The 19,028-nt window shown below is 34.0% G+C and overlaps 1 protein-coding gene across 3 annotated transcripts in view; it reads left to right on the top strand.

Annotated features, from left to right (window-relative positions):
• The first annotated feature begins 435 nt into the window (after positions 1-435).
• The window catches only part of GULP1 (GULP, engulfment adaptor PTB domain containing 1), a 107,969-nt gene continuing 89,376 nt past the window's right edge, over positions 436-19,028 (top strand). For 2 of the 3 annotated variants that reach the window (XM_003801028.3, XM_003801029.3), the window contains exons 1-2: positions 468-512; positions 5,739-5,800. In XM_003801028.3, the coding sequence (XP_003801076.1) occupies positions 485-512; positions 5,739-5,800 (90 nt within the window). In that variant the 5' untranslated portion in view covers positions 468-484. Of the gene's footprint in view, positions 513-5,738; positions 5,801-19,028 lie in introns of all 3 variants that reach the window. The other variant, XM_012812204.1, reaches the window with a different exon arrangement.

Below are 19,028 nucleotides of genomic sequence, written 5' to 3' on the forward strand. Positions count from 1 at the left end.
AAGACAATTAAGACATCTGTTTGTGTACCACTGCTTGACCACATCTCTTACCAACCAGCTCAGGAGGAAGTATTGATGTTTTTTCTCTTTCAGTTTTCAGATAAATATGGTTAATGATAAGTATATAAAAGGAAAAAGACAATTTAAGGAACTGTGGAAGAATTTCAGTTGAGATGGTTTTATGTCCTTGTCTGCTTGTGATGCCCATAATGATAAGAATAAGTTTATTCTTACCCAGTGTCCTCTGGGGCATTTTAGAATATTGTCTGTAAATATTTAAAAAGATTTAGAAAGACTTTGTACCCCAAAATGCACTATTACAAAAGGGGTTGGTTAAGAGTCCTGCATTTATGTCTTTTTTCTCATTTGTTGGTTTACTATTTTCCACTCTTGGAAGGGAACCAGCATTTATGTTTTAATGTTTGTCATTTTCATAGGATATAAAGTGTGATTGACCTGAAAAGCGACTTGGCTGATCCTCATCATGAACCGTGCATTTAGCAGGAAGAAAGGTAAGGGTGCTTATTTTAAAGAATTTGAGACTCAAACCAATATTGTTATGAAACTAAAGCAGAAATGCTAAGAAATCAGTTTCCCTATTATCCATCCACATGGCTCAGAAAATGAAGTCATATTACAGCAACACAAATCTGCAAAACATTACTAATTAACGTGATTGTTACCCTACTGAAAGAATAGAGTTGTTTAACATAATGTGTTCACAACACATAAGTGGTGATAGGTTCTCTGTCAATACAAGGGTGTGTTTTAAAATTGCAAAGAACAAAATGATATGAAATCTAGTGCTAACTTTACCTTAGGTTACCAAACATATAATACTAAATCCCATGGGCTTACATAAGGCTTCAGTGACATAAATTCATTCATGAGTATGTGTGTGTGTGTATGTACATGAGGCTTCATCTGTTATTGAATAGTGTATGAGGATTGGTATTAGGTGAATTGATAGCAACAAGGCCAAAATAAGATTGTTATTAATTTTCAGGTTAGAAATTAAAATGGATATAAATGCAATATATTATAGTAACAGTATGGGACTGAAAGAAACAGCTAGTTAGGCAGGAAAACACAGCATTTGACAGACTATTGCATGATATACTTACAAAAAAAATGGAAAAAAATTGAAAGTTTTGTTTAGTTCAGTAAAGTAAAAGCAATATGTCCTTGTCATTCTGGAAGAAGTTACCTGGTGAAGGGCCTGGGATCTTTCCTGTTTCTCATGCTATCAATGAATCATCATCTAATACTTAGTGCTGATCAAATTCATAGATGATTGAAAGCAGAAAGCCATGGATGATCTGGTCAGATTACAGATATTTGAGGGGAAATGATGAATTCGATCAGCCTACCCTGTAAACTTAATAAGATAATTGAAAATTGCCAAACAAGGGTCCAGAAAATCTACTTTTACCATTATTCACACATTGTTATTGTTTAGAAGGTGCACCTGACATACTGTATGAGTACACATGGCTAAATAACAAAATCAACAATGTGATTACTAACGGCTCTGAGTTCATTTTGAAATTACAGATACTAAGCAGTCCAGAACCCCGGACTATAGTGTTAGGTTCTATTCTCCCAGTGTGTTCTCTCCTTTGAGTGGTGAAGGGTTAAATGACACATTGTGACAAACCGGATGGGAAAGGCTGGATTGACTTCAGGATGTTCAGCAATGCCCCCAGAAGCATAGCTGGGACCCTCAACATGGTAATGAGAGCTGTCTTTCAATGTTGGAAGGGCTGTCATTTAGCCAAAGGACTGAGGATAATAAAGGACAAATAGGTGTAAATTACAAGGTCACTGATTTAATGTAGGAAAAAAAACTAACAAGTCATGTAAAAGTTTAATGGAATTACTCAGACCTTTTTTTTTTTAATTAAAGTGGGAGATGCTCAAACATTTGGATGTGGAACAGAGATTAATGTATTCATTAGGACTTTAAATAACATGACCTTTGGGGCACTTTTCAACCCTGAGAAGAGAGAAATTTACTTATTTTTCTGAATGAGGGGGAAAGCAAAATGGCTTGCTTCTAAGTCAAAATATATACTTTGTTTTATTTTTTATTAGTAATGAAGTCCAGAAATAATTCTATGATTATATGGTATTTAATATTTTTTATCAAGAAATAGAAACCATACATCACAAATTGTCACTAAATGGTACTACCTTATGTTTTAAAAGCACTTCTAGACCTTCTTTTTGAAAATTATATTTACAATTCACTTTCCCTGGGGTTGAACATTGGAGCTCACATTTCTGATTTATATTTATTTGAAGGGGATAAAAGTGGCTTTTCAATGAGAAATCCCAAGGGTTAGGTAGTAAGCAGCTACTGCACGTTAGTCTCCACTGAGCATGGTGGGCGTGAAATCGTGAGGAAAATTCGGGTGATTTGGAGAACTAAAAAGCAGAAGCATTTGTTATACTTCCTGCTTTGTTTCATCCTCATTAGATTTCTTTTGACTTCTCTTATTTCTCAAATGTAATGATTAAACATCCTTATCAGGAAATTATTGATGAATATATTGCTCCAACTCCAAGTTAGGACTTGATATGGAAGTTCTAAAGTTTACCACTCAGTTCTGACTCTTATTTCGTGAGGTTGTTAAAGAAAATAATTCTTAGAGCCCCGGCTCCTGGTTTAAACCAATAGCACTATTTGATTGAATTTTAATTTAAGATGGAAAACTTGAATTTTATAAGAGAGTTTTAATATCCTGACAATATGGAGCTATAATTATATCACTAGAAAGTGTGTAATTCAAGACACATTTCCAAAAACTAGCATCAACATAGGTCGTGTGTAGTATTTTCGAAAAAGCAACATTATTTCCTACCCATGAAAGCTTTTATCTCTTTAGTTCATAGACACCCAGTTTACTTGATCATCATATGCAAACTTACTAAATGATCTGAGCCACAGAACCATCAGGGACCAAATTTGTCATCTTAAATCTAAGCAATTTTTTTTCCTCTTTATTAAATCCCCGAATTAGTAATTTGGTATTCTTCAATTGAATTAACCAGGTATTTCATTAATTTTCTTTCGAAATATTCTAAGGCTTTTAGAGGTGTGCAGAGATTCTTAAAAGGGCTGAATATATTAGAATGGCATCATTTTGAACTACTTTGAAAAGTTCGTTAAAAATGAGTCTAACAAAATCATAGATTAAATTTGAATAGTTATATTTGTTTTAGATTCTTCCCCATGTTAGCTTTTCCTTTTAATTTTTGAAATTCTGCATTCTAATTACTACATCAAAAATAAATTATTTAGTAAAAAAGCATGTGAATAAATCTGATTAAATAATTACACTTTATTTTCTTAAACTTAGTTGATACACTGATGATAGACATAAACATAGCACTTAAAATTCAAAATTTAAATATTTTCTTTTTAAATGAAAATTTTATTCAAATACATCTGTTCATCCAGCAGCATTTCATTTTAAATGTAGTGCACTCGGAGTAGGTGCTTTTGCCATGTTAAGCTCTGATGATATCATGAACTTACTCCATTTTTCTTGATAAGCTCTTAATCTCAATGAGGTTGAAACCTAAATATATTGACCCAGCAGAGTGATCCCATACTTGTCGAATATTGTGAATTGCTGGCATTTCCATTCATGTGAGTGTTCAATACTGAGGTAGTGATTTTAGTTTAATTTAAGGAAGTGGGAACAAATTGTAGAATACATATGTCCCTATTTCTATGCTGGATCCATATAGCTAATTCTTCCATGGACACATACCATTCTTCCATGGACCATGGACCATTTTGTGTGTTCTGTCCTCCGGGTTCAATCAAATCTATCTAAGCTAATATAAAGAAATGTTTTTTGTTAATTTTTTTCTTTTGCCAGCATATAAACTGGGATGACAGTAAGGATTCAGTTTTTAAATCCATCAGGTTTTGTGAATGTACTGCCTAGAATAAAGGTTATGTGAAGAACAACTACGAAATCCTACGCACCTCATGGCTGAATGGAGATTCTTATATTTGTAGGAACTGCAGCTTGTCTAGTGGAATTTAATATTGATTATTTTAGTCCATCACAAGAAATATCTGAATATGCCTACCCTCTGTCTAGGTCACTGCAGTATGAGACTATAACGGAGACCTTATCATTAGTTTTCAAGTAGTGGTGGTTTACAGGGAAAAAAAAATCTGTCTGTCTCAGGATTGGTATGAACCATGACATTGAGCCTTGAGTCAGCTTTATACCCTCCTGAGCAGCCTTGTACATTTTGGAAAGGAAACATGAAGAATTGAGTGAAGGGTTAAAAGAGAAATTGTATATCTTTTTAGGTTCCCTAAGGACAAGTGTTGGGTTTTTATTGTTCTGGTGTTTTACTGTTTTGTGTGCAGTATTGTGACTTTCTTTTACTATATGAGGGCAAGACTATATACCAAGTCTAAATAGAAATTGTTCTTCAATTAATCATAAATCCACTGACAATCATAAGAGTATAATTAATATGAAACCACATGCAAAAAAAGCATTTCACACATTAGTTTTCAGTATCAACATTGCTTTTTGTAGTTTAGAATAATACTGCTTCTCAAATATTTCACCTAAGTATTGCTAGCACATGTTTGCTGCAGTATCAGAAATACTTTCGATGCTACTGATCCTTCATCTTTTTGTATTATAAACTCTTATAAATACTGTATTACATCCCATAAACTTGGTTTTTACATGTCCTTCAAATGGTATAAAATAATTGACATTCCAAGAACACATGCCTTATTTCTATATCACCACCACTCCTCAAGTTTGAGAACTTATTAATGAAGTCAAATTAGATTCTGTTAATACCACTTTGAAATGTTGTGTATTAAATTTTGAAAATACTTTGTTAGTAATCCAATATTTTCTATTAGTGTACACTTATTAAATATGTTTAATGGTAAGTTACGTATTTGATGTTATTTTTTATAATGCTCATTCTAAAGCTTCAAACTCTTGAGGAATAAAATACACACAATACCACAAATGGAAATAGATTTTCTCCCTCTTTTGTATTCCATGAAATACTTTGGAGGATATGTTGATTCTATTTAAGTAAGTTCAAAAATAAGATGAAAAATATAAATAATACAAATATAAATAACAAATAATATAATTAGGTTTAATATCTTCTTTCCTTTTAAGTTTAGAATACTAAAATCTTTATGCTAAAACAATGGTTCTCAACCTTCCTAATGCCACAATAGCCCTTAATACAGTTCCTACGAGTCACAACCCCCAGGTTGAGAACCTCTGTGCTAAAATATAATAACCACAACAAATTAAAGAGCAGATTACCTTTTTTGTCCTGAGAATTCAATAAAATTACCTACAGCTCTTGAGAGCATAAACTGAAAGAAAAAAGATATATGTTTTTTAGTCATATAATTGACAGAATTATTGATAGCCCATTGATCTTGTTATTTTTATATATTATTTAAAAATTTTGTATCATTTGTATTATTTGAAAAAAAGAATTATTTTTAAAAGAAAATCTGGAGATTTTTATATGAAGGAAAGAATCCCATAAACATTGTCCAACTGCACTGCACTTATAAATGACTGGTTATTCCTTTTCAATTTAGCAAGAGAATCTCAGAACTAATACTCCCATCTCAGATTACCTGCAAATACTAATGCATGAATATAACATCACAAAACTCTGTAACTTAGTTTAACACTGTGTATTCTTTATTGCAGACAAAACATGGATGCATACACCTGAAGCTTTATCAAAACATTTCATTCCCTATAATGCAAAGGTAAAAATAGTTCCTGTATTATTTTATTTTATTATAGTATGATTACTAATTCATGATTAATCTTTTTTTATTTTAAGATTTTATTTTTTTCCAAGACTAATTTGTAGATTTATTATTATCAATGATGCTAGAGCTTACTCGTTGAAGAGAAAACAATACATTTTGCATTAACGGTACACTGTACAATCTAAATTGCATTAGAAACATACTCTTTTTTTTGGTATTGCCTAACTTAAATGTTAAATCTATAAGAGAAGTACTTTTAAAATTTTGGAACCTCTTTTTACAGAATATTTGTGTTTCTGGAATTTGCTTGCAAACTATATCTAGTGGAGTACATAGAACAATCTTTAGAGTTAAGCATAAGTAGGTTGGATTCCTGTCTCTGCTATTTGTTGCCAAGTCAGTTAGCCTCTTCAAGTTTTAATTTTAACATCTGGAAATGAGGACAGTGGTAACTGCCATCTTCTATTATTGTCATGATTAAATAACATATAAAATATGTAAGTGTTATGAGTAGCTGTCATATAGTAGTAAGCACTGATTACATAATAGCCCTAATTGCTCTTCTCACTTTATTATTCCTTTTTCAATTACTTTTAAAATAAAATGCATATAAAATTTTATTTCATGATTAATCTTAAAAAGATTGCTTATACATTGACATTTCTTGGTAACTGATTCCTGAAAAAATTCACGTAAATAAAAATAATTGTATAGTGTATAGTATGGAAAAGAAGTATTATGTATCCTTAATTCAGGTATGTATTTTCTTCAAATGATTTTGGCTATTTTTAAAATTACTTGCAATGTGAAAGCATATAAGAAATCAAACCACTAGCATATAGCTTCTTTCAAAACCATGTTACTGTTTAATTACTCAGACTATATATAAAACTAACCTGGAACTGAGAAAAATGAGCTACAATTATAATGAACATAATTATCATCCAAAAAAAAAATAACAAAGATTAAACTATTATGAAGGCACAGGAAAATGCATTTTTTATGATTCTTCTGTTTAAGTTACAAACAAAGCAACCTAAATTATTTTGTTTTTGTTTAAAATATTCTACATCTCTCATTACATTTTAAAAGAGAAGCAGAAACATTAATATATATATTCCATGTCTTTATTTTTTTAATTAAATCATAAACAGGTAGATCATGTATACATTAATGCATTTAGGGGGTACAATGTGCTGATTTAATATACAATTTGGAATGCTTACATCATACTGGTTAATATATCCCTCACCTCGTTTTCTTAATTTTTGTGTTAAGACATTTATACTCTATGCTTAATAGAGCCAACGTATACCCTTGCAAGATGGATCATAGGTGTGATCCCACCATTCACCCTCCTTTGATCTGACCTCCCCTTCCCTTCCCATTCCTCCCTCCTCCTTCCTTCATCCTGGGCTATAGTTGTGAACTGTAATTCATATGAAAGTGTGATTGATTATAAATTGGTTTTATAATAGTACTGAGTACATTGGATACTTTTTCCTCCATTCGTGAGATATTTTACTAAGTAGGATATGTTCCAGCTCCATCCATATAAACATAAAAGTAGTAAAGTCTCCATCTTTTTTGAGACTGCATAATATTCCATGGTATACATATATCATAATTTATTAATCCATTCATGGGTCAGTGGGAACTTGGGTTTCTTCTATGACTTGGCTATTATGAATTGAGCTGCAATGAACAATCTGGTGCAAATATCTTTGTTATAAAGTCATTTTTGGTCTTTTGGATATACACCTAGTAGAGGAATTGAAGATCAAATGGCAGGTCTGCTTTTAGATCCCTGAGTATTCTCCATACTTCTTTACAAAAGGGATGTATTATCTTGCACTCACACCAGCAGTGCAGAAGTGTTCCCTTTCTCCACATCCACACGAACATCTGTAGTTTGGGGATTTTGTTACATGAGCCAGTCTTATGAGAGTTAGATGATATCTCAAAGTGGTTTTGATTTGCATTTATCTGATGGTTAAAGATGATGAGCATTTTTTCATGTCTGTAGGCCATGTGCGTGTCTTCTTCAGAGAAGCTTCTGTTCAAGTCCCTTGCCCACAATGAAATGGGATTACTTCTTCTTTTCTTATTAATAAGTTTGAGTTCTCTGTGGATTCTGGTTATCAAACCTTTGTCCGAAACATAACCTGCAAATATCCTCTCCCATTCTGAAGGCTGTCTGCTTGCTTTACTTACTGTGTTCTTGGCTGTGCAGAAGCTTTTTAGTTTGATCAGATCCCAGTAATGTACTTTTGGTGTTGCTTTAATTGCCCAGGGGATCCTCCTCATAAAGTATTCTCCCACGCCAATTTCTTCTGCACTCTCTCCAAGAATCTTTATAGTTTCATGTCTTAAGTTTAAATCTTTTATCCAGTGAGAGTCAATTTTTGTTAGAGGTGAAAGGTGTGGGTTCAGTTTCAGTCACCAGCCAATTCTCCCAAAACCATTTGTTAACAAATGGAAAAGCATACCATACTCATGGCTGGGAAGAATCAACACCATTAAAATATCCACATTACCCAAAGCAATATACAAATTTAATGCAATCCCTGTCAAAGCATCACCTTTATACTTTAAAGATCTGGAAAAAAATAGTACTTTGTTTTATATGGAACCAGAAAAAAACTCAAATAGCCAAGACATTACTCAGAAATAAAAACAAATCAGGAGGAATGACGCTACCAGACTTCAATCTATACTATAAATATTTAGTAATCAAAACAACATGGTACTAGCACAAAGTAGAGAGGGTGATGTATGGAACAGAACTGAGAACCAGGAGATGAACTCAGACACTTATTGTCATTTGATCTTTGATAAGCCTATCAATAACATAAATTGAGGGAAAGATTCCCTACTTATTCCACGTCTTTAAACACCTGATTTGTTGTTGGGAAAGCAGACAAATGAAGGGATACAATTTACCCAGAAGACGTTAGAGAAAGGTGCCATTTTATAGTAATGAACACCAGACCCAAGATAGTTGTCAGAGAATTCTGAGTCAACTTTTGGAAGAGACAGAAGTGAAATACAGATTTGGGATTGAGAATATGAGAGTGGGTCCAATTTAAGCAACTGAACTTTGGAGACAGCCTAGGGGGAAATAGAAAATCATATTTTTATAGAAGAACCTAAAGGTTTATGGATTAATAAATTGTACACTGGGATATGATGAAATTATCAGGAAAAATAAATTAAAAATTTAAAAGAACATTAATAGTGTGGAATAGGAAACCACAAGAGTGCAGGTGTAGAGTGCTGAAGCAGCAGGAAAACAAATAAAAAAAAAATACACAACACTTAAAAGGCTGTCTGGAAGAAGTTCTCCCGGAGCTGCTGTTGTTCAGCAGTGAGATTTATAGATACGGCAACTACATTTTTCATGCTGACTTCACAGCAAAGATGTTCTAAAATATGTCCTATGCAAAATATACTTGAAACCTCCTAACATACTTGACATCGCTGGAGGGCTTATGAATTTCCCTGTAAAGGTAACTTGAAGATCGATGGCATGATTTAGCACGGAAAAGTTTAGTTAGTGGAGTGAGAAAATTTATTGATATTATCCATCATTTCCTCAGATAATCTTTGTATTAACTTTTGATACAGTGTATAAAATACATATAGAAAAAATTTTGATACAAAAGTGTAAGTTGATATTAGAGGGAAGAGAGTGGGAAAAGAGATAAGAAAGAGAGACCGGGGGATGAGAGAAGGGATGATGGAGCCAGGGAGAAAAGGAGAAAGGAAGACTGCCTAGATAAAAATTAATCTGGAAAGCAGCTGTTATTTTCAAGTGCTTGCTTAGTTTTGGTAATACATTTATTATCAGTCATGGTAGAATTACATCGCCTAATCAAAATCACCAAGATTATTTTATGCGACTGAAATGCCTCGTTTTACAAAGGACTGAAAAATCATGTTAGAATTAGACCTACCTTTAACGCTGCCAATTAATCTGCTTGTCTACCAGGAAAAGTTTCCCGTGCTAAGTCAGGGGTGCGTACCAACTGTAAGACACCCCCATGAAGCAGGGGCTCGTGAACTTCTTCCTGGACTGGGGCAGATAAAACAGGGAAGGGCAGCTTGGTTTCACCTGTTCTAATATTGCCTCACAAGTGATAGTGTCTGTTCTACTCATACCAAGTAGCATTGAAGCAATTTGAAAAACATAAGTTTTCTTAATTTCCTTCTTTCTGACGTTTTCTAGGTTGATGTTTTAGCAGTTATTTTTGAAGATGTTTGTATCTCTTGTTACAGGATATGCTACTTGAAAATCAAATCTGTGCCCCTGGGAAGTAGCTGGACGCAACAGGAAAAAATACCAACTTTAGAACCAGATAGCCCTATTTTCTTTCTTGACTCCAACATTTATAGCTGTGTGTTTTGAGGTAAATTACTTAACCTTATTCTATGATTGTTCACCTATAAATAGTGGTGATAGCAGTTCCTCACACTAGTTTTTGTAGACTAAAGGAGTTAGAGATGTTAGACCAGTGTCTGGGATAATATAACTACTCAGTAAATGCCAGCACTCACTAATTTATCCTTTTATTTTTCATTGGACTTACTGAACTACTTGTTTCACAGGACCTGTTCAATGTATATATTTGAAAAGTAACGCATACAACATCTCTAACAAAAATTTCTATAATAGTTGTATTTCACTGCACCCAATATAGGCCGAGTTCTGTTCTCGTGCACTTTCACTTTACCCCACTTTGCATTTGCCATAACCCAGTATGATGAGTATCAATGTAAGCACCACTTTACATATGAGAAAACAATGCTGAAAGATTAAGTAATTTTGCCCATCAACCCATGAATGGATCAATAAACTGTGGTCTATGTATACCGTAGAATATTATGCAGCTATTAAAAAAGATGCAGACTTTACATCTTTTACATTTACTTGGACGGAGTTGAAATGCATTCTTAGTGAAGTATCTAAAGAATGGAAAGATGAATATCCAATGATTCTATACTAATATGAAATCAATATATAAACAATTATATGTTCCTAAGAACAATAAAACACTATTACATCCGGTTCAGGGGTAGAGGGAAGCAGGAGGCGGGAGGATGTGGCATGGCAGAGGGAGGGAGGGCAGGAGGCAGGATCTCACCTAATGTGCACATCGTGAGGGTGTATAACATGCCCCCTAGGTGAGAGGCTTGTCTACAAATGGAATTTTACCCTGGAAGTAAGAACAATGTAACTTAAATATCATACCCTCATATTAATTTGAATAAAGTTTAAAAACATTTTTTTAGAGAAGGAGTTTTCTTAATCTCACAAAACTAGTAAGAAAGCCAGAATAAAACATGAGATCTGACTCCAAATATTTGACCCTTTTCATATATGTCATTACAAATATGTTGTTATTCATTCATTCATTCAATTGCTGTCATGTTGCTGAAGGGTCACTGAATGTTGGTGTTGCTTCAGAGCTATGGCACACAGCTCTTATATTTTTACAGGATGTATTGTCATAAAGAAAGACCATACATAAGTTACAAAATAAAAGGCATGCCATATGCTGTGCCATTCAAATGACACAGAAAGAGGTAGAGATGCAGAGAGTCACTCCTATTTTATGCAAGTACAGATGAGGTAGTATTGCCTTGTCAAAACAAGGCAAAGAGGTCTAGAAGAGGATGAGTGCAGTCAGTAATGTATAAAAGGCACAAACTGAATATGGCAGGTGCTGGGCCAGAGCATAAAGTATTAGTGATGGGAAAGTACTATATCAATCAGGGATCCATCTGAGCAACAGACCTGGTAGTGTATATACACATACACATGCATGCATCTTCATTGATTTATTGCATGGGACAGAGTTATACAATTATGGGGGGATGGCTACATGGGTCTGAATTCATGCGGCAGAGAACATGAGAAAGGGCAAGCTGCAACTTCTTAGGCAGGAGTGGACTGTGCAGTCTACAGATAGAATTTTGTCTTCTCAAGCAAACATCAGCTCTATCTCAATTCGGCTCTTAAGGCCATTTTAGTGATTACATCAGGTCTGTCCAGGTAATCCAGGATCATCTCCTTTCCCTAACGTCAGTTGATAACGAATGTTGATCATATCTCCATAATTGCTTGACAGCAACACCTAGATAACTATTTCATTGACTAACCTTAGCCAAGTTGAAGCATAAAACTCATCATCATAAGTACTAATGATGGACAGGGTTTACAGTCACAAACCCATGGGGAGGGAGTCAGGGACATGTGGAAACAAACTCCATTGGTATGTGACTTTAGAGAGGCACTTTCAGAAGGCTTTGAATGGCAGAGGAAGCAGTTTGGGTTGTGAACTAATCAAACAGGATTTTTAGGAAGATCAATCTGTAGTAATAGAATGGATTGGAAGATACAGGATGACATTAAACCTCTTAGGTAGTTATTTTAATGATCCAAGTATAGGGTAGTAAGTTTCCAGAGGATAGCAGATAAATATGTAGTGGAAAATAATGATGTGGTAAGGATTCCAGAGGAAGAATTGAGTCAACATAGGAATAGTTTGTATGTATCTATTTTCATCCTGACTGAAGGGGAGAATATAACCTTCAAAAAGTCCCATTAACTTCTCTCAGTTTTCATATCCACTGGTTACAAATGAAGCTGATAAATTTAACAGAACTGTTTAACAATCATAGTTCTCCCTGGTAAAATATGTAATAACATTTAAGTTGAAGTATCTTCAGTTTTAAATTAATAATATTCTGCTTTAATATTATAATTCATTTACTTTTTTTAAGAACACGCTTTAGTTCCATATTCTTTCCTTTTATAAAACATTGGTTTCAAAAATTCACATTTGATATTCATAGTGTATAACCATTTTAGAGCGTATGTAGATATAAAACAAAACATGGTTTTAAGTATTACTTTACATAAGGTTCATTAGCTTTGGGATTCTGTTAACGTGCACGATGGCACTGATACTAGTTCATTAGGAATCCTTCATGTTATCCCGTGTAGCCTGTAGTTATGTTTTCAAACTGGAGGCGATAGCCCATGAAAAATTGGGTAATGAAATCAAAGTCTGAGGACATGCAGGCGTGTATTTAAAGATGGGTAGTGAGCAGAAGACAGGTGAATCTGGCTTGAAGCAGAGTAGGAGCTGCAGGAGAAAAGTACTTAGACTCTAGATAAGGAGAGGGTGCCCCAAAAATGTGTGCGCAATTTAAGAAAAGAAACGACTATATTAATATTGTAATATTCATGTCGTACTTGACTTCTGCAGTTTTTGGAGACATAAGATACAATATACAAGATAAAAAATGTTACCAGTATATACCGAGTATTATAATTTTAATTATATTACTTAATATATTTAATATATTATAATTACTTAATATTATTTAATATATTATATTAATTATATTACTTTCTTAAAATCTGTATACTTTTTTTTTTTAGCACTGTCTCTACTTTCAAAAACAAAACCAACAGGATCAATAGATAGACTGTATTAGTTTCCTGTTGCTACTCTTATGAGGACATTAAAGGGGAAATTTACAAAAGGATTTTTTGATCACCCTTAAGGAAGGCTGTAGTATTTTCCATTCCCTTCAACTTTTGATGAATATGCTGAACTATCTTTTCTATAAAGCTGAAATACTGGCCAACTTTTAATCAAGTTACTATTCTGTTGGTATGAGATAAATCACTTCCTAGATGAAGAACACTTATGTATGAAATACTTTATTCTAAAATGAATCACCATTCCCAAAAGGCTGATGTTTTTATTCTTTTATAAAAGATCTAGCTTTAAGATAGATAAAATATATTAATAAGAATGCAATGTAAGGAGATGACTGCATTACTTTTCACCATGCAGCCGTAAAGCAAGCCCACATTCTTTAATTAGTTGTAGACTGTGTTCTAAGCTCTAAAAGCTGAGTGAATCCAGAATAAATAAGAATGTGGACCTTGACCTTAGAAACATGTGACTTCCCTGTGGAGAGAAAACAGGCACATGAAGTAAAATCCCAATAAAATTTTTGAAAGAAAATTACATAGATGATGAAGAGCAAAAAAACAAAATAGGAATGTCAATGGGAGGTTTAAAAAGGATTACCTTACATTTTAATACTTTCTAGAAGTATCATAGTTTCAGATAAGAAACTTGCTTTGTTTGCCATTGGGTGTGTTTTCTAAGACAGAAGTCTGGTTTAGTCAGTGTGTTGTGTGGTTTCTAGCCAGCCTTTCTCAGACTTTACAACATAATCTTCCTCAACATTTATAGCTTATAAGTTCTTAATTGACTTCAGAAAGAAAGCTAAAAACAGAAAACAAAAATATCTCTCCTTCAAAAGATTCAGCATCACATATGATGCCAACTATTAGAACTCAGGATTCTACCCCTTCATAAAAGTTTTGGTTGATAACCGTATCTTCGGCACTAACATCTGAAACCTTTAACTTATCCAGTTCAATAATACTAATTAAAATAGGGAAATTAGAACCTGGGTATGTCCCATACTGAGATGCACCTCACAGTAGCAAGTGCTATAGTAATAGCTCCACTGATGCCAGCAGAATTTTATAGCCATACAGCATCCTATTACAGTGAGCAGAGTAGCCACTTTTTAATTAAACTATCTGGATTCAAATTTATGCTCTCCCAACTAATTAATATTCACATTAGGTAACTTTTCTGCCCTTGAGTTTCTTCACTTGTAAATGAGATTAAAATTTTCACACATCTCATTGGATTATTATGGGATTTAAATGAGTTAATATATTTAAAAACGTAGATCACTGTCTGACCTGTCAAAAGCTTATTATTATTAATGTTTTTGTTACAGAAAGTATCCCATAAATCCACAGTGAAGTTGGCACTCACTAGTCATTACTATTTCTTGAGAATCAATAACAGAGAGCAAACCACTTAGAATACATAATAGTATTTTATCTTTTCTTTTTATGTCAGAAACAACAACATCAGCTGAGGTACCTGCAGTCACCCCCTTCCGCAAAGTTCCAGTGGGAAAAAAATGTTTTGTTTTGATTCTTTCTATAAGCGTGACAGGAGACCTAGTACTGGCAACCCAGTGGATACAAGAGAATACTTTGGCCTTAAAGAAAAATGCCACTGTAACTGTTCTTTCTAATTACCTTCAGTTACTAGGAGTTACCTTGAGGTAACTGAATTTTGGAGAAAAGTGTTAATGTAAATATTATCCTGATCTTAAAATCAAATGGAGAAATACAAAGAAGTAGATGTCAGCCTTTACAACCATGTTGAGGAATTTTACGACAAGGAAATTAATGAAGAGAGAAAATTACATTAGTGGCCTAATGAGTCATAGTGAAGAAAGATCTTAATATAACTAAATCATTTTACTAATGTTCCTTAAATTGTTTTTGGTGAAGATATATATGATATACTACCTTTCAAAGAAATGTTAATATTGGTTATAACTTAATTGAAGAAAATTAAGGTCTTAGAAATAAATGACATCTTCTATCATGTAAAAAAAAAGGAAATCAAGAAAAAGACATATTCAAATTCAACCGTGTAGGACCATTAATTGGGCAAAAGATTCATCTCAATAATTGATGACATGCATTACTGAAACATACAAAATAGCTTTGAATTCCATAGACTAAACAGAATATGTATATATCTGTATCTGTTGTTTGCATATGTTAAATGTCAAATTGATTCATCTTTGAAACCCTGTCTGTTAATTGACGCTCTGAGCATCATTTAAAACTAGGCAACATTTTGGCAGAGACCTGAGTGAGCTAAATAGACTAAATAAAGTCTATACATCTCCCTTGCTAACAGAGAGCCACAGTACCTAGTCTTCTAAATAAAGTATTTTATTGGGCAGTGCCCGTAGCTCTATGGGTAGAGTGCTGGCCACATACACCAAGATTGCTGGGTTCGAACCTGGCCGGGGCCAGCTAAAAACAACAATGACAACTGTAACACAGATATAGCTGGGCATCATGGTGGGTGCCTGTAGTCCCAGGTACTTGGGAGGATGAGGCAAGAGAATCGCTTGAGCCCAAGAGTTTGAGGTTGCTGTGAGCTGTGATGCCATGGCACTCTACCCAGGCTGACAGCTTGAGACTGTGTCTCAAAATAAATAAATAAATAAATAAAAAATAAAGTACTTTATTTTTCTTTTTCTGCTTTCTTTAGTGATGTTTTATCTACCGTAATACCTGAATTGATGTTAGTTATATTCTTAAATGAGTGTTTGCCTTGAGAACATCTAGTTATGAATGGGGAGTTTTCTGGGTGTTGAATATATTAATCACTTACTTTGCATTTCTACATTGATGTGTCTGGCCTGAGGTGAAATAAGGAAATAAAAGCTTGTTAGTAGCCAAAGAATATTTGGGAAAAAGGAAAGGTCTGGTTTGATCTTAAAAGGGTCAAGCAGTAGCATTCTGGAGACTGGAATATGAGACTTAGGGATCTGAGCAGAAAGGATAGTAGGAGATGATATAGTTTTGGAGGAAAAAAACAGGTTTGAAAAGGTAAAAAAATGAATGATTTTATTCATTCATTCAAATAAAGGAATGATTTTATTAAGATCATTTCATTGATTTTTTTTTTGAGACAGAGCCTCACTCTGTCACCCTGGGTAGAGTCCTGTAGCATCATAGCTCACCAAGGGGAGCCAAGGGGAACCAAGGGGAAATGAGAAATGCAAATGAAGAATAAAGAATTATTATGTGAGGTAAAATGTGGCAGGAAACACTAAGGTTTAGGAAACATTTAGTTTGAACCTAGGAATCAGTATTATCAATAGATTGTGTAGGGCTGCATTCCAAATACTGATTGGAAAGATGTTAGGTGGAAAGAGGTAAGGTGCCTCAGGCTTCCGTCACTTGCTTTGGGTAGTGTGAGATGAGTCAGGTGGCCAGCTCTCTCCAGAGGTAGGAAATCTCTTCAGAAGACAAACTACGGTTTCTCCCCACAGGTTCTCACATGTTCAGGCCTTATTTTAGAGGAAATAATCATCCCTTAGCAAATATATATATATATTTGTATATATATTTGCATAGAGAGAGAGAGACAGAGAGCGAGGAGGGGAAGAGAGAGAGAGATCTTACTCAGACTATAAAGTCATGTTTGCCTTCCTTCTACTATTTTGAATTATGGGACACTTTATCTCTAGACCCACTGTGCCAATTTAACAATAGTCCACTGTTGTGTGCTTTTTTTTCAGTTTCTGGGATAGTTTTTGTCATTTGTTTTTCTTTTTGCTGGAAGTGGTTATTTGTTATCTTCTGGACTTTTAAAATCATATCGAAAAAAAGTAAAGTAGATCCCAGTGCCAATTTTTATATCGGAAAGTATTGGAACACCTCCCTTCTCCGTACCTTTCCCAGCAAAGCAGTAAAAGTTTGCTGATTACAGACATGATGTAATTGATGCACTCATAGTCTGAGAAAAGGTGTATCTTAAAGTAGAGAGAACACAGGGGAAAGGACAGAAGACCTACAGCATTAGGTCTTCAGCATATATATTTTCTAAGAATAATAATCTTATTAGAAACATGATATATGCTAGTTATTAAAATTTACTCAATACAGAAAATCAATAGAAGTCTACAGATGAACACATCAGTCAAAATCCTACCAAGCAGAAATAGCCCAGTGTTAACAATGGTTAACAGTATTCCAGGCAACTCTGTAGACACAGACACAAGTGCAAGGATAGATACACAGATACAAATCAGTATTTAACATCATATAAACAAGTCTATATCATTAAGTACCTAAGCATCTTACATCTGTCGTGTCATTTAATCATCACAAAAAACCAACGAGATTTGACTCCCCATTTAACAGTTAAACCATAACATTAAACTTTAAACCATACATAGTTAAAGAAAGTGAGACTGTGGATGAATGGGTAGATAGGAAGGATTAACTTTAAAGGAATTATGACATGCATCCTATTTTAAAATAAAAAGCACTGAACTTCACTTCAATGTAAGAGAAGAAAAAAGGAAAGGAAAGTGAATCAAAGGAGTTACCAATTTTCAAATATGTTATGTCTTTGCCAAAAGTGATATTGTATACTCGATATATGCAGATAACAAAAGATGAATACAAGTCACATTGGGTGCCTCATGTAAAGGCGGAAGTCAAAGATGCTTGAGTATCACACATTTAAGACAGTTTTTTCCTTCATTAATATGCATATGCATGTTTTGGCGCCCTCTGTTAATTAGTCCCTAGGAGGTTGCTCTAAGGGAGATGATTATGAAAGTCATTAAGTGTTTGGCGTCTTTGTGTTTTTCTCAACAGCACACTTGGGTTTTGACAGTATGCGTGTACCAATGAGAAGATGAATAGTCTCCTTGCACTTCCCTCTGCTAGGGTGCTCCACTCCCTGGATTTTGTTGCTTATTTCAGTTTTACTTGCCGAGATCTGCAACGTTTACATTTTGTTTTGAAATTATAATTCCTGTAGTAGTTTAATCTTAATTGCATAGTGAGATGGATTCACATCACCAGTGTTCCATGTATCATTTCTTCTGTATTTCTGAGACCTTTATTTAACTACAGTTTTCCAAAAATGACCCAATTACTCCACAATTTTGTGGGGTATTTCACCTTGGAGAATGTCTTATGATTGGATCTTTGTTTCCCTCAAAACATTAATCAACTATTGCACAATCTTCCATCTTTCTCCTGCAGAAAATATACCTGAGTCCACCCCACTGCTCCCTTTGAGGGTGTCCTACATTTTCTATGAGGATGACTGAGACTTCCTTTTTTATCCTTTTTAATTCCAGATCAGATATGTTTTGATGTTGATTGTCCTATTTCACTTTTTGCCCTCACATACATTAGACCCCTTTTTTTGTTTTACCTACAAATTAATTCCCTTTTCATTATACAGGAGTTTACTGTTTTTACCATGTTTTCTTCCTACTTCTTTTTTGACTACTTTCGGTTTTGCTGGTTGCTTCACCTGAAGTTTTCTCCCTACCTGTCACTGTTGCTTTAGGTTTTATCCTTGGACTTTTTTCTTATACTTCCCTTGGGCGTTGTTATTAACATCTATGACTGAAATCACCATCCATCCCTTAATGACTTTCCTGCCTGTAAGTCCTCCCTAAACTCTAGACTCCAATGTCTGTCCAGCAGATATGCGACTTCTAAAAGGACATACGTGTATCAGGACATGTCCCAAATCAGGCTTGGGACATTTTT

The sequence above is a fragment of the Otolemur garnettii genome, unplaced genomic scaffold (genome assembly GCF_000181295.1).
Source record: "Otolemur garnettii isolate 467f Iridium unplaced genomic scaffold, OtoGar3 scaffold00195, whole genome shotgun sequence".
Classification (NCBI taxonomy): domain Eukaryota; kingdom Metazoa; phylum Chordata; class Mammalia; order Primates; family Galagidae; genus Otolemur; species Otolemur garnettii.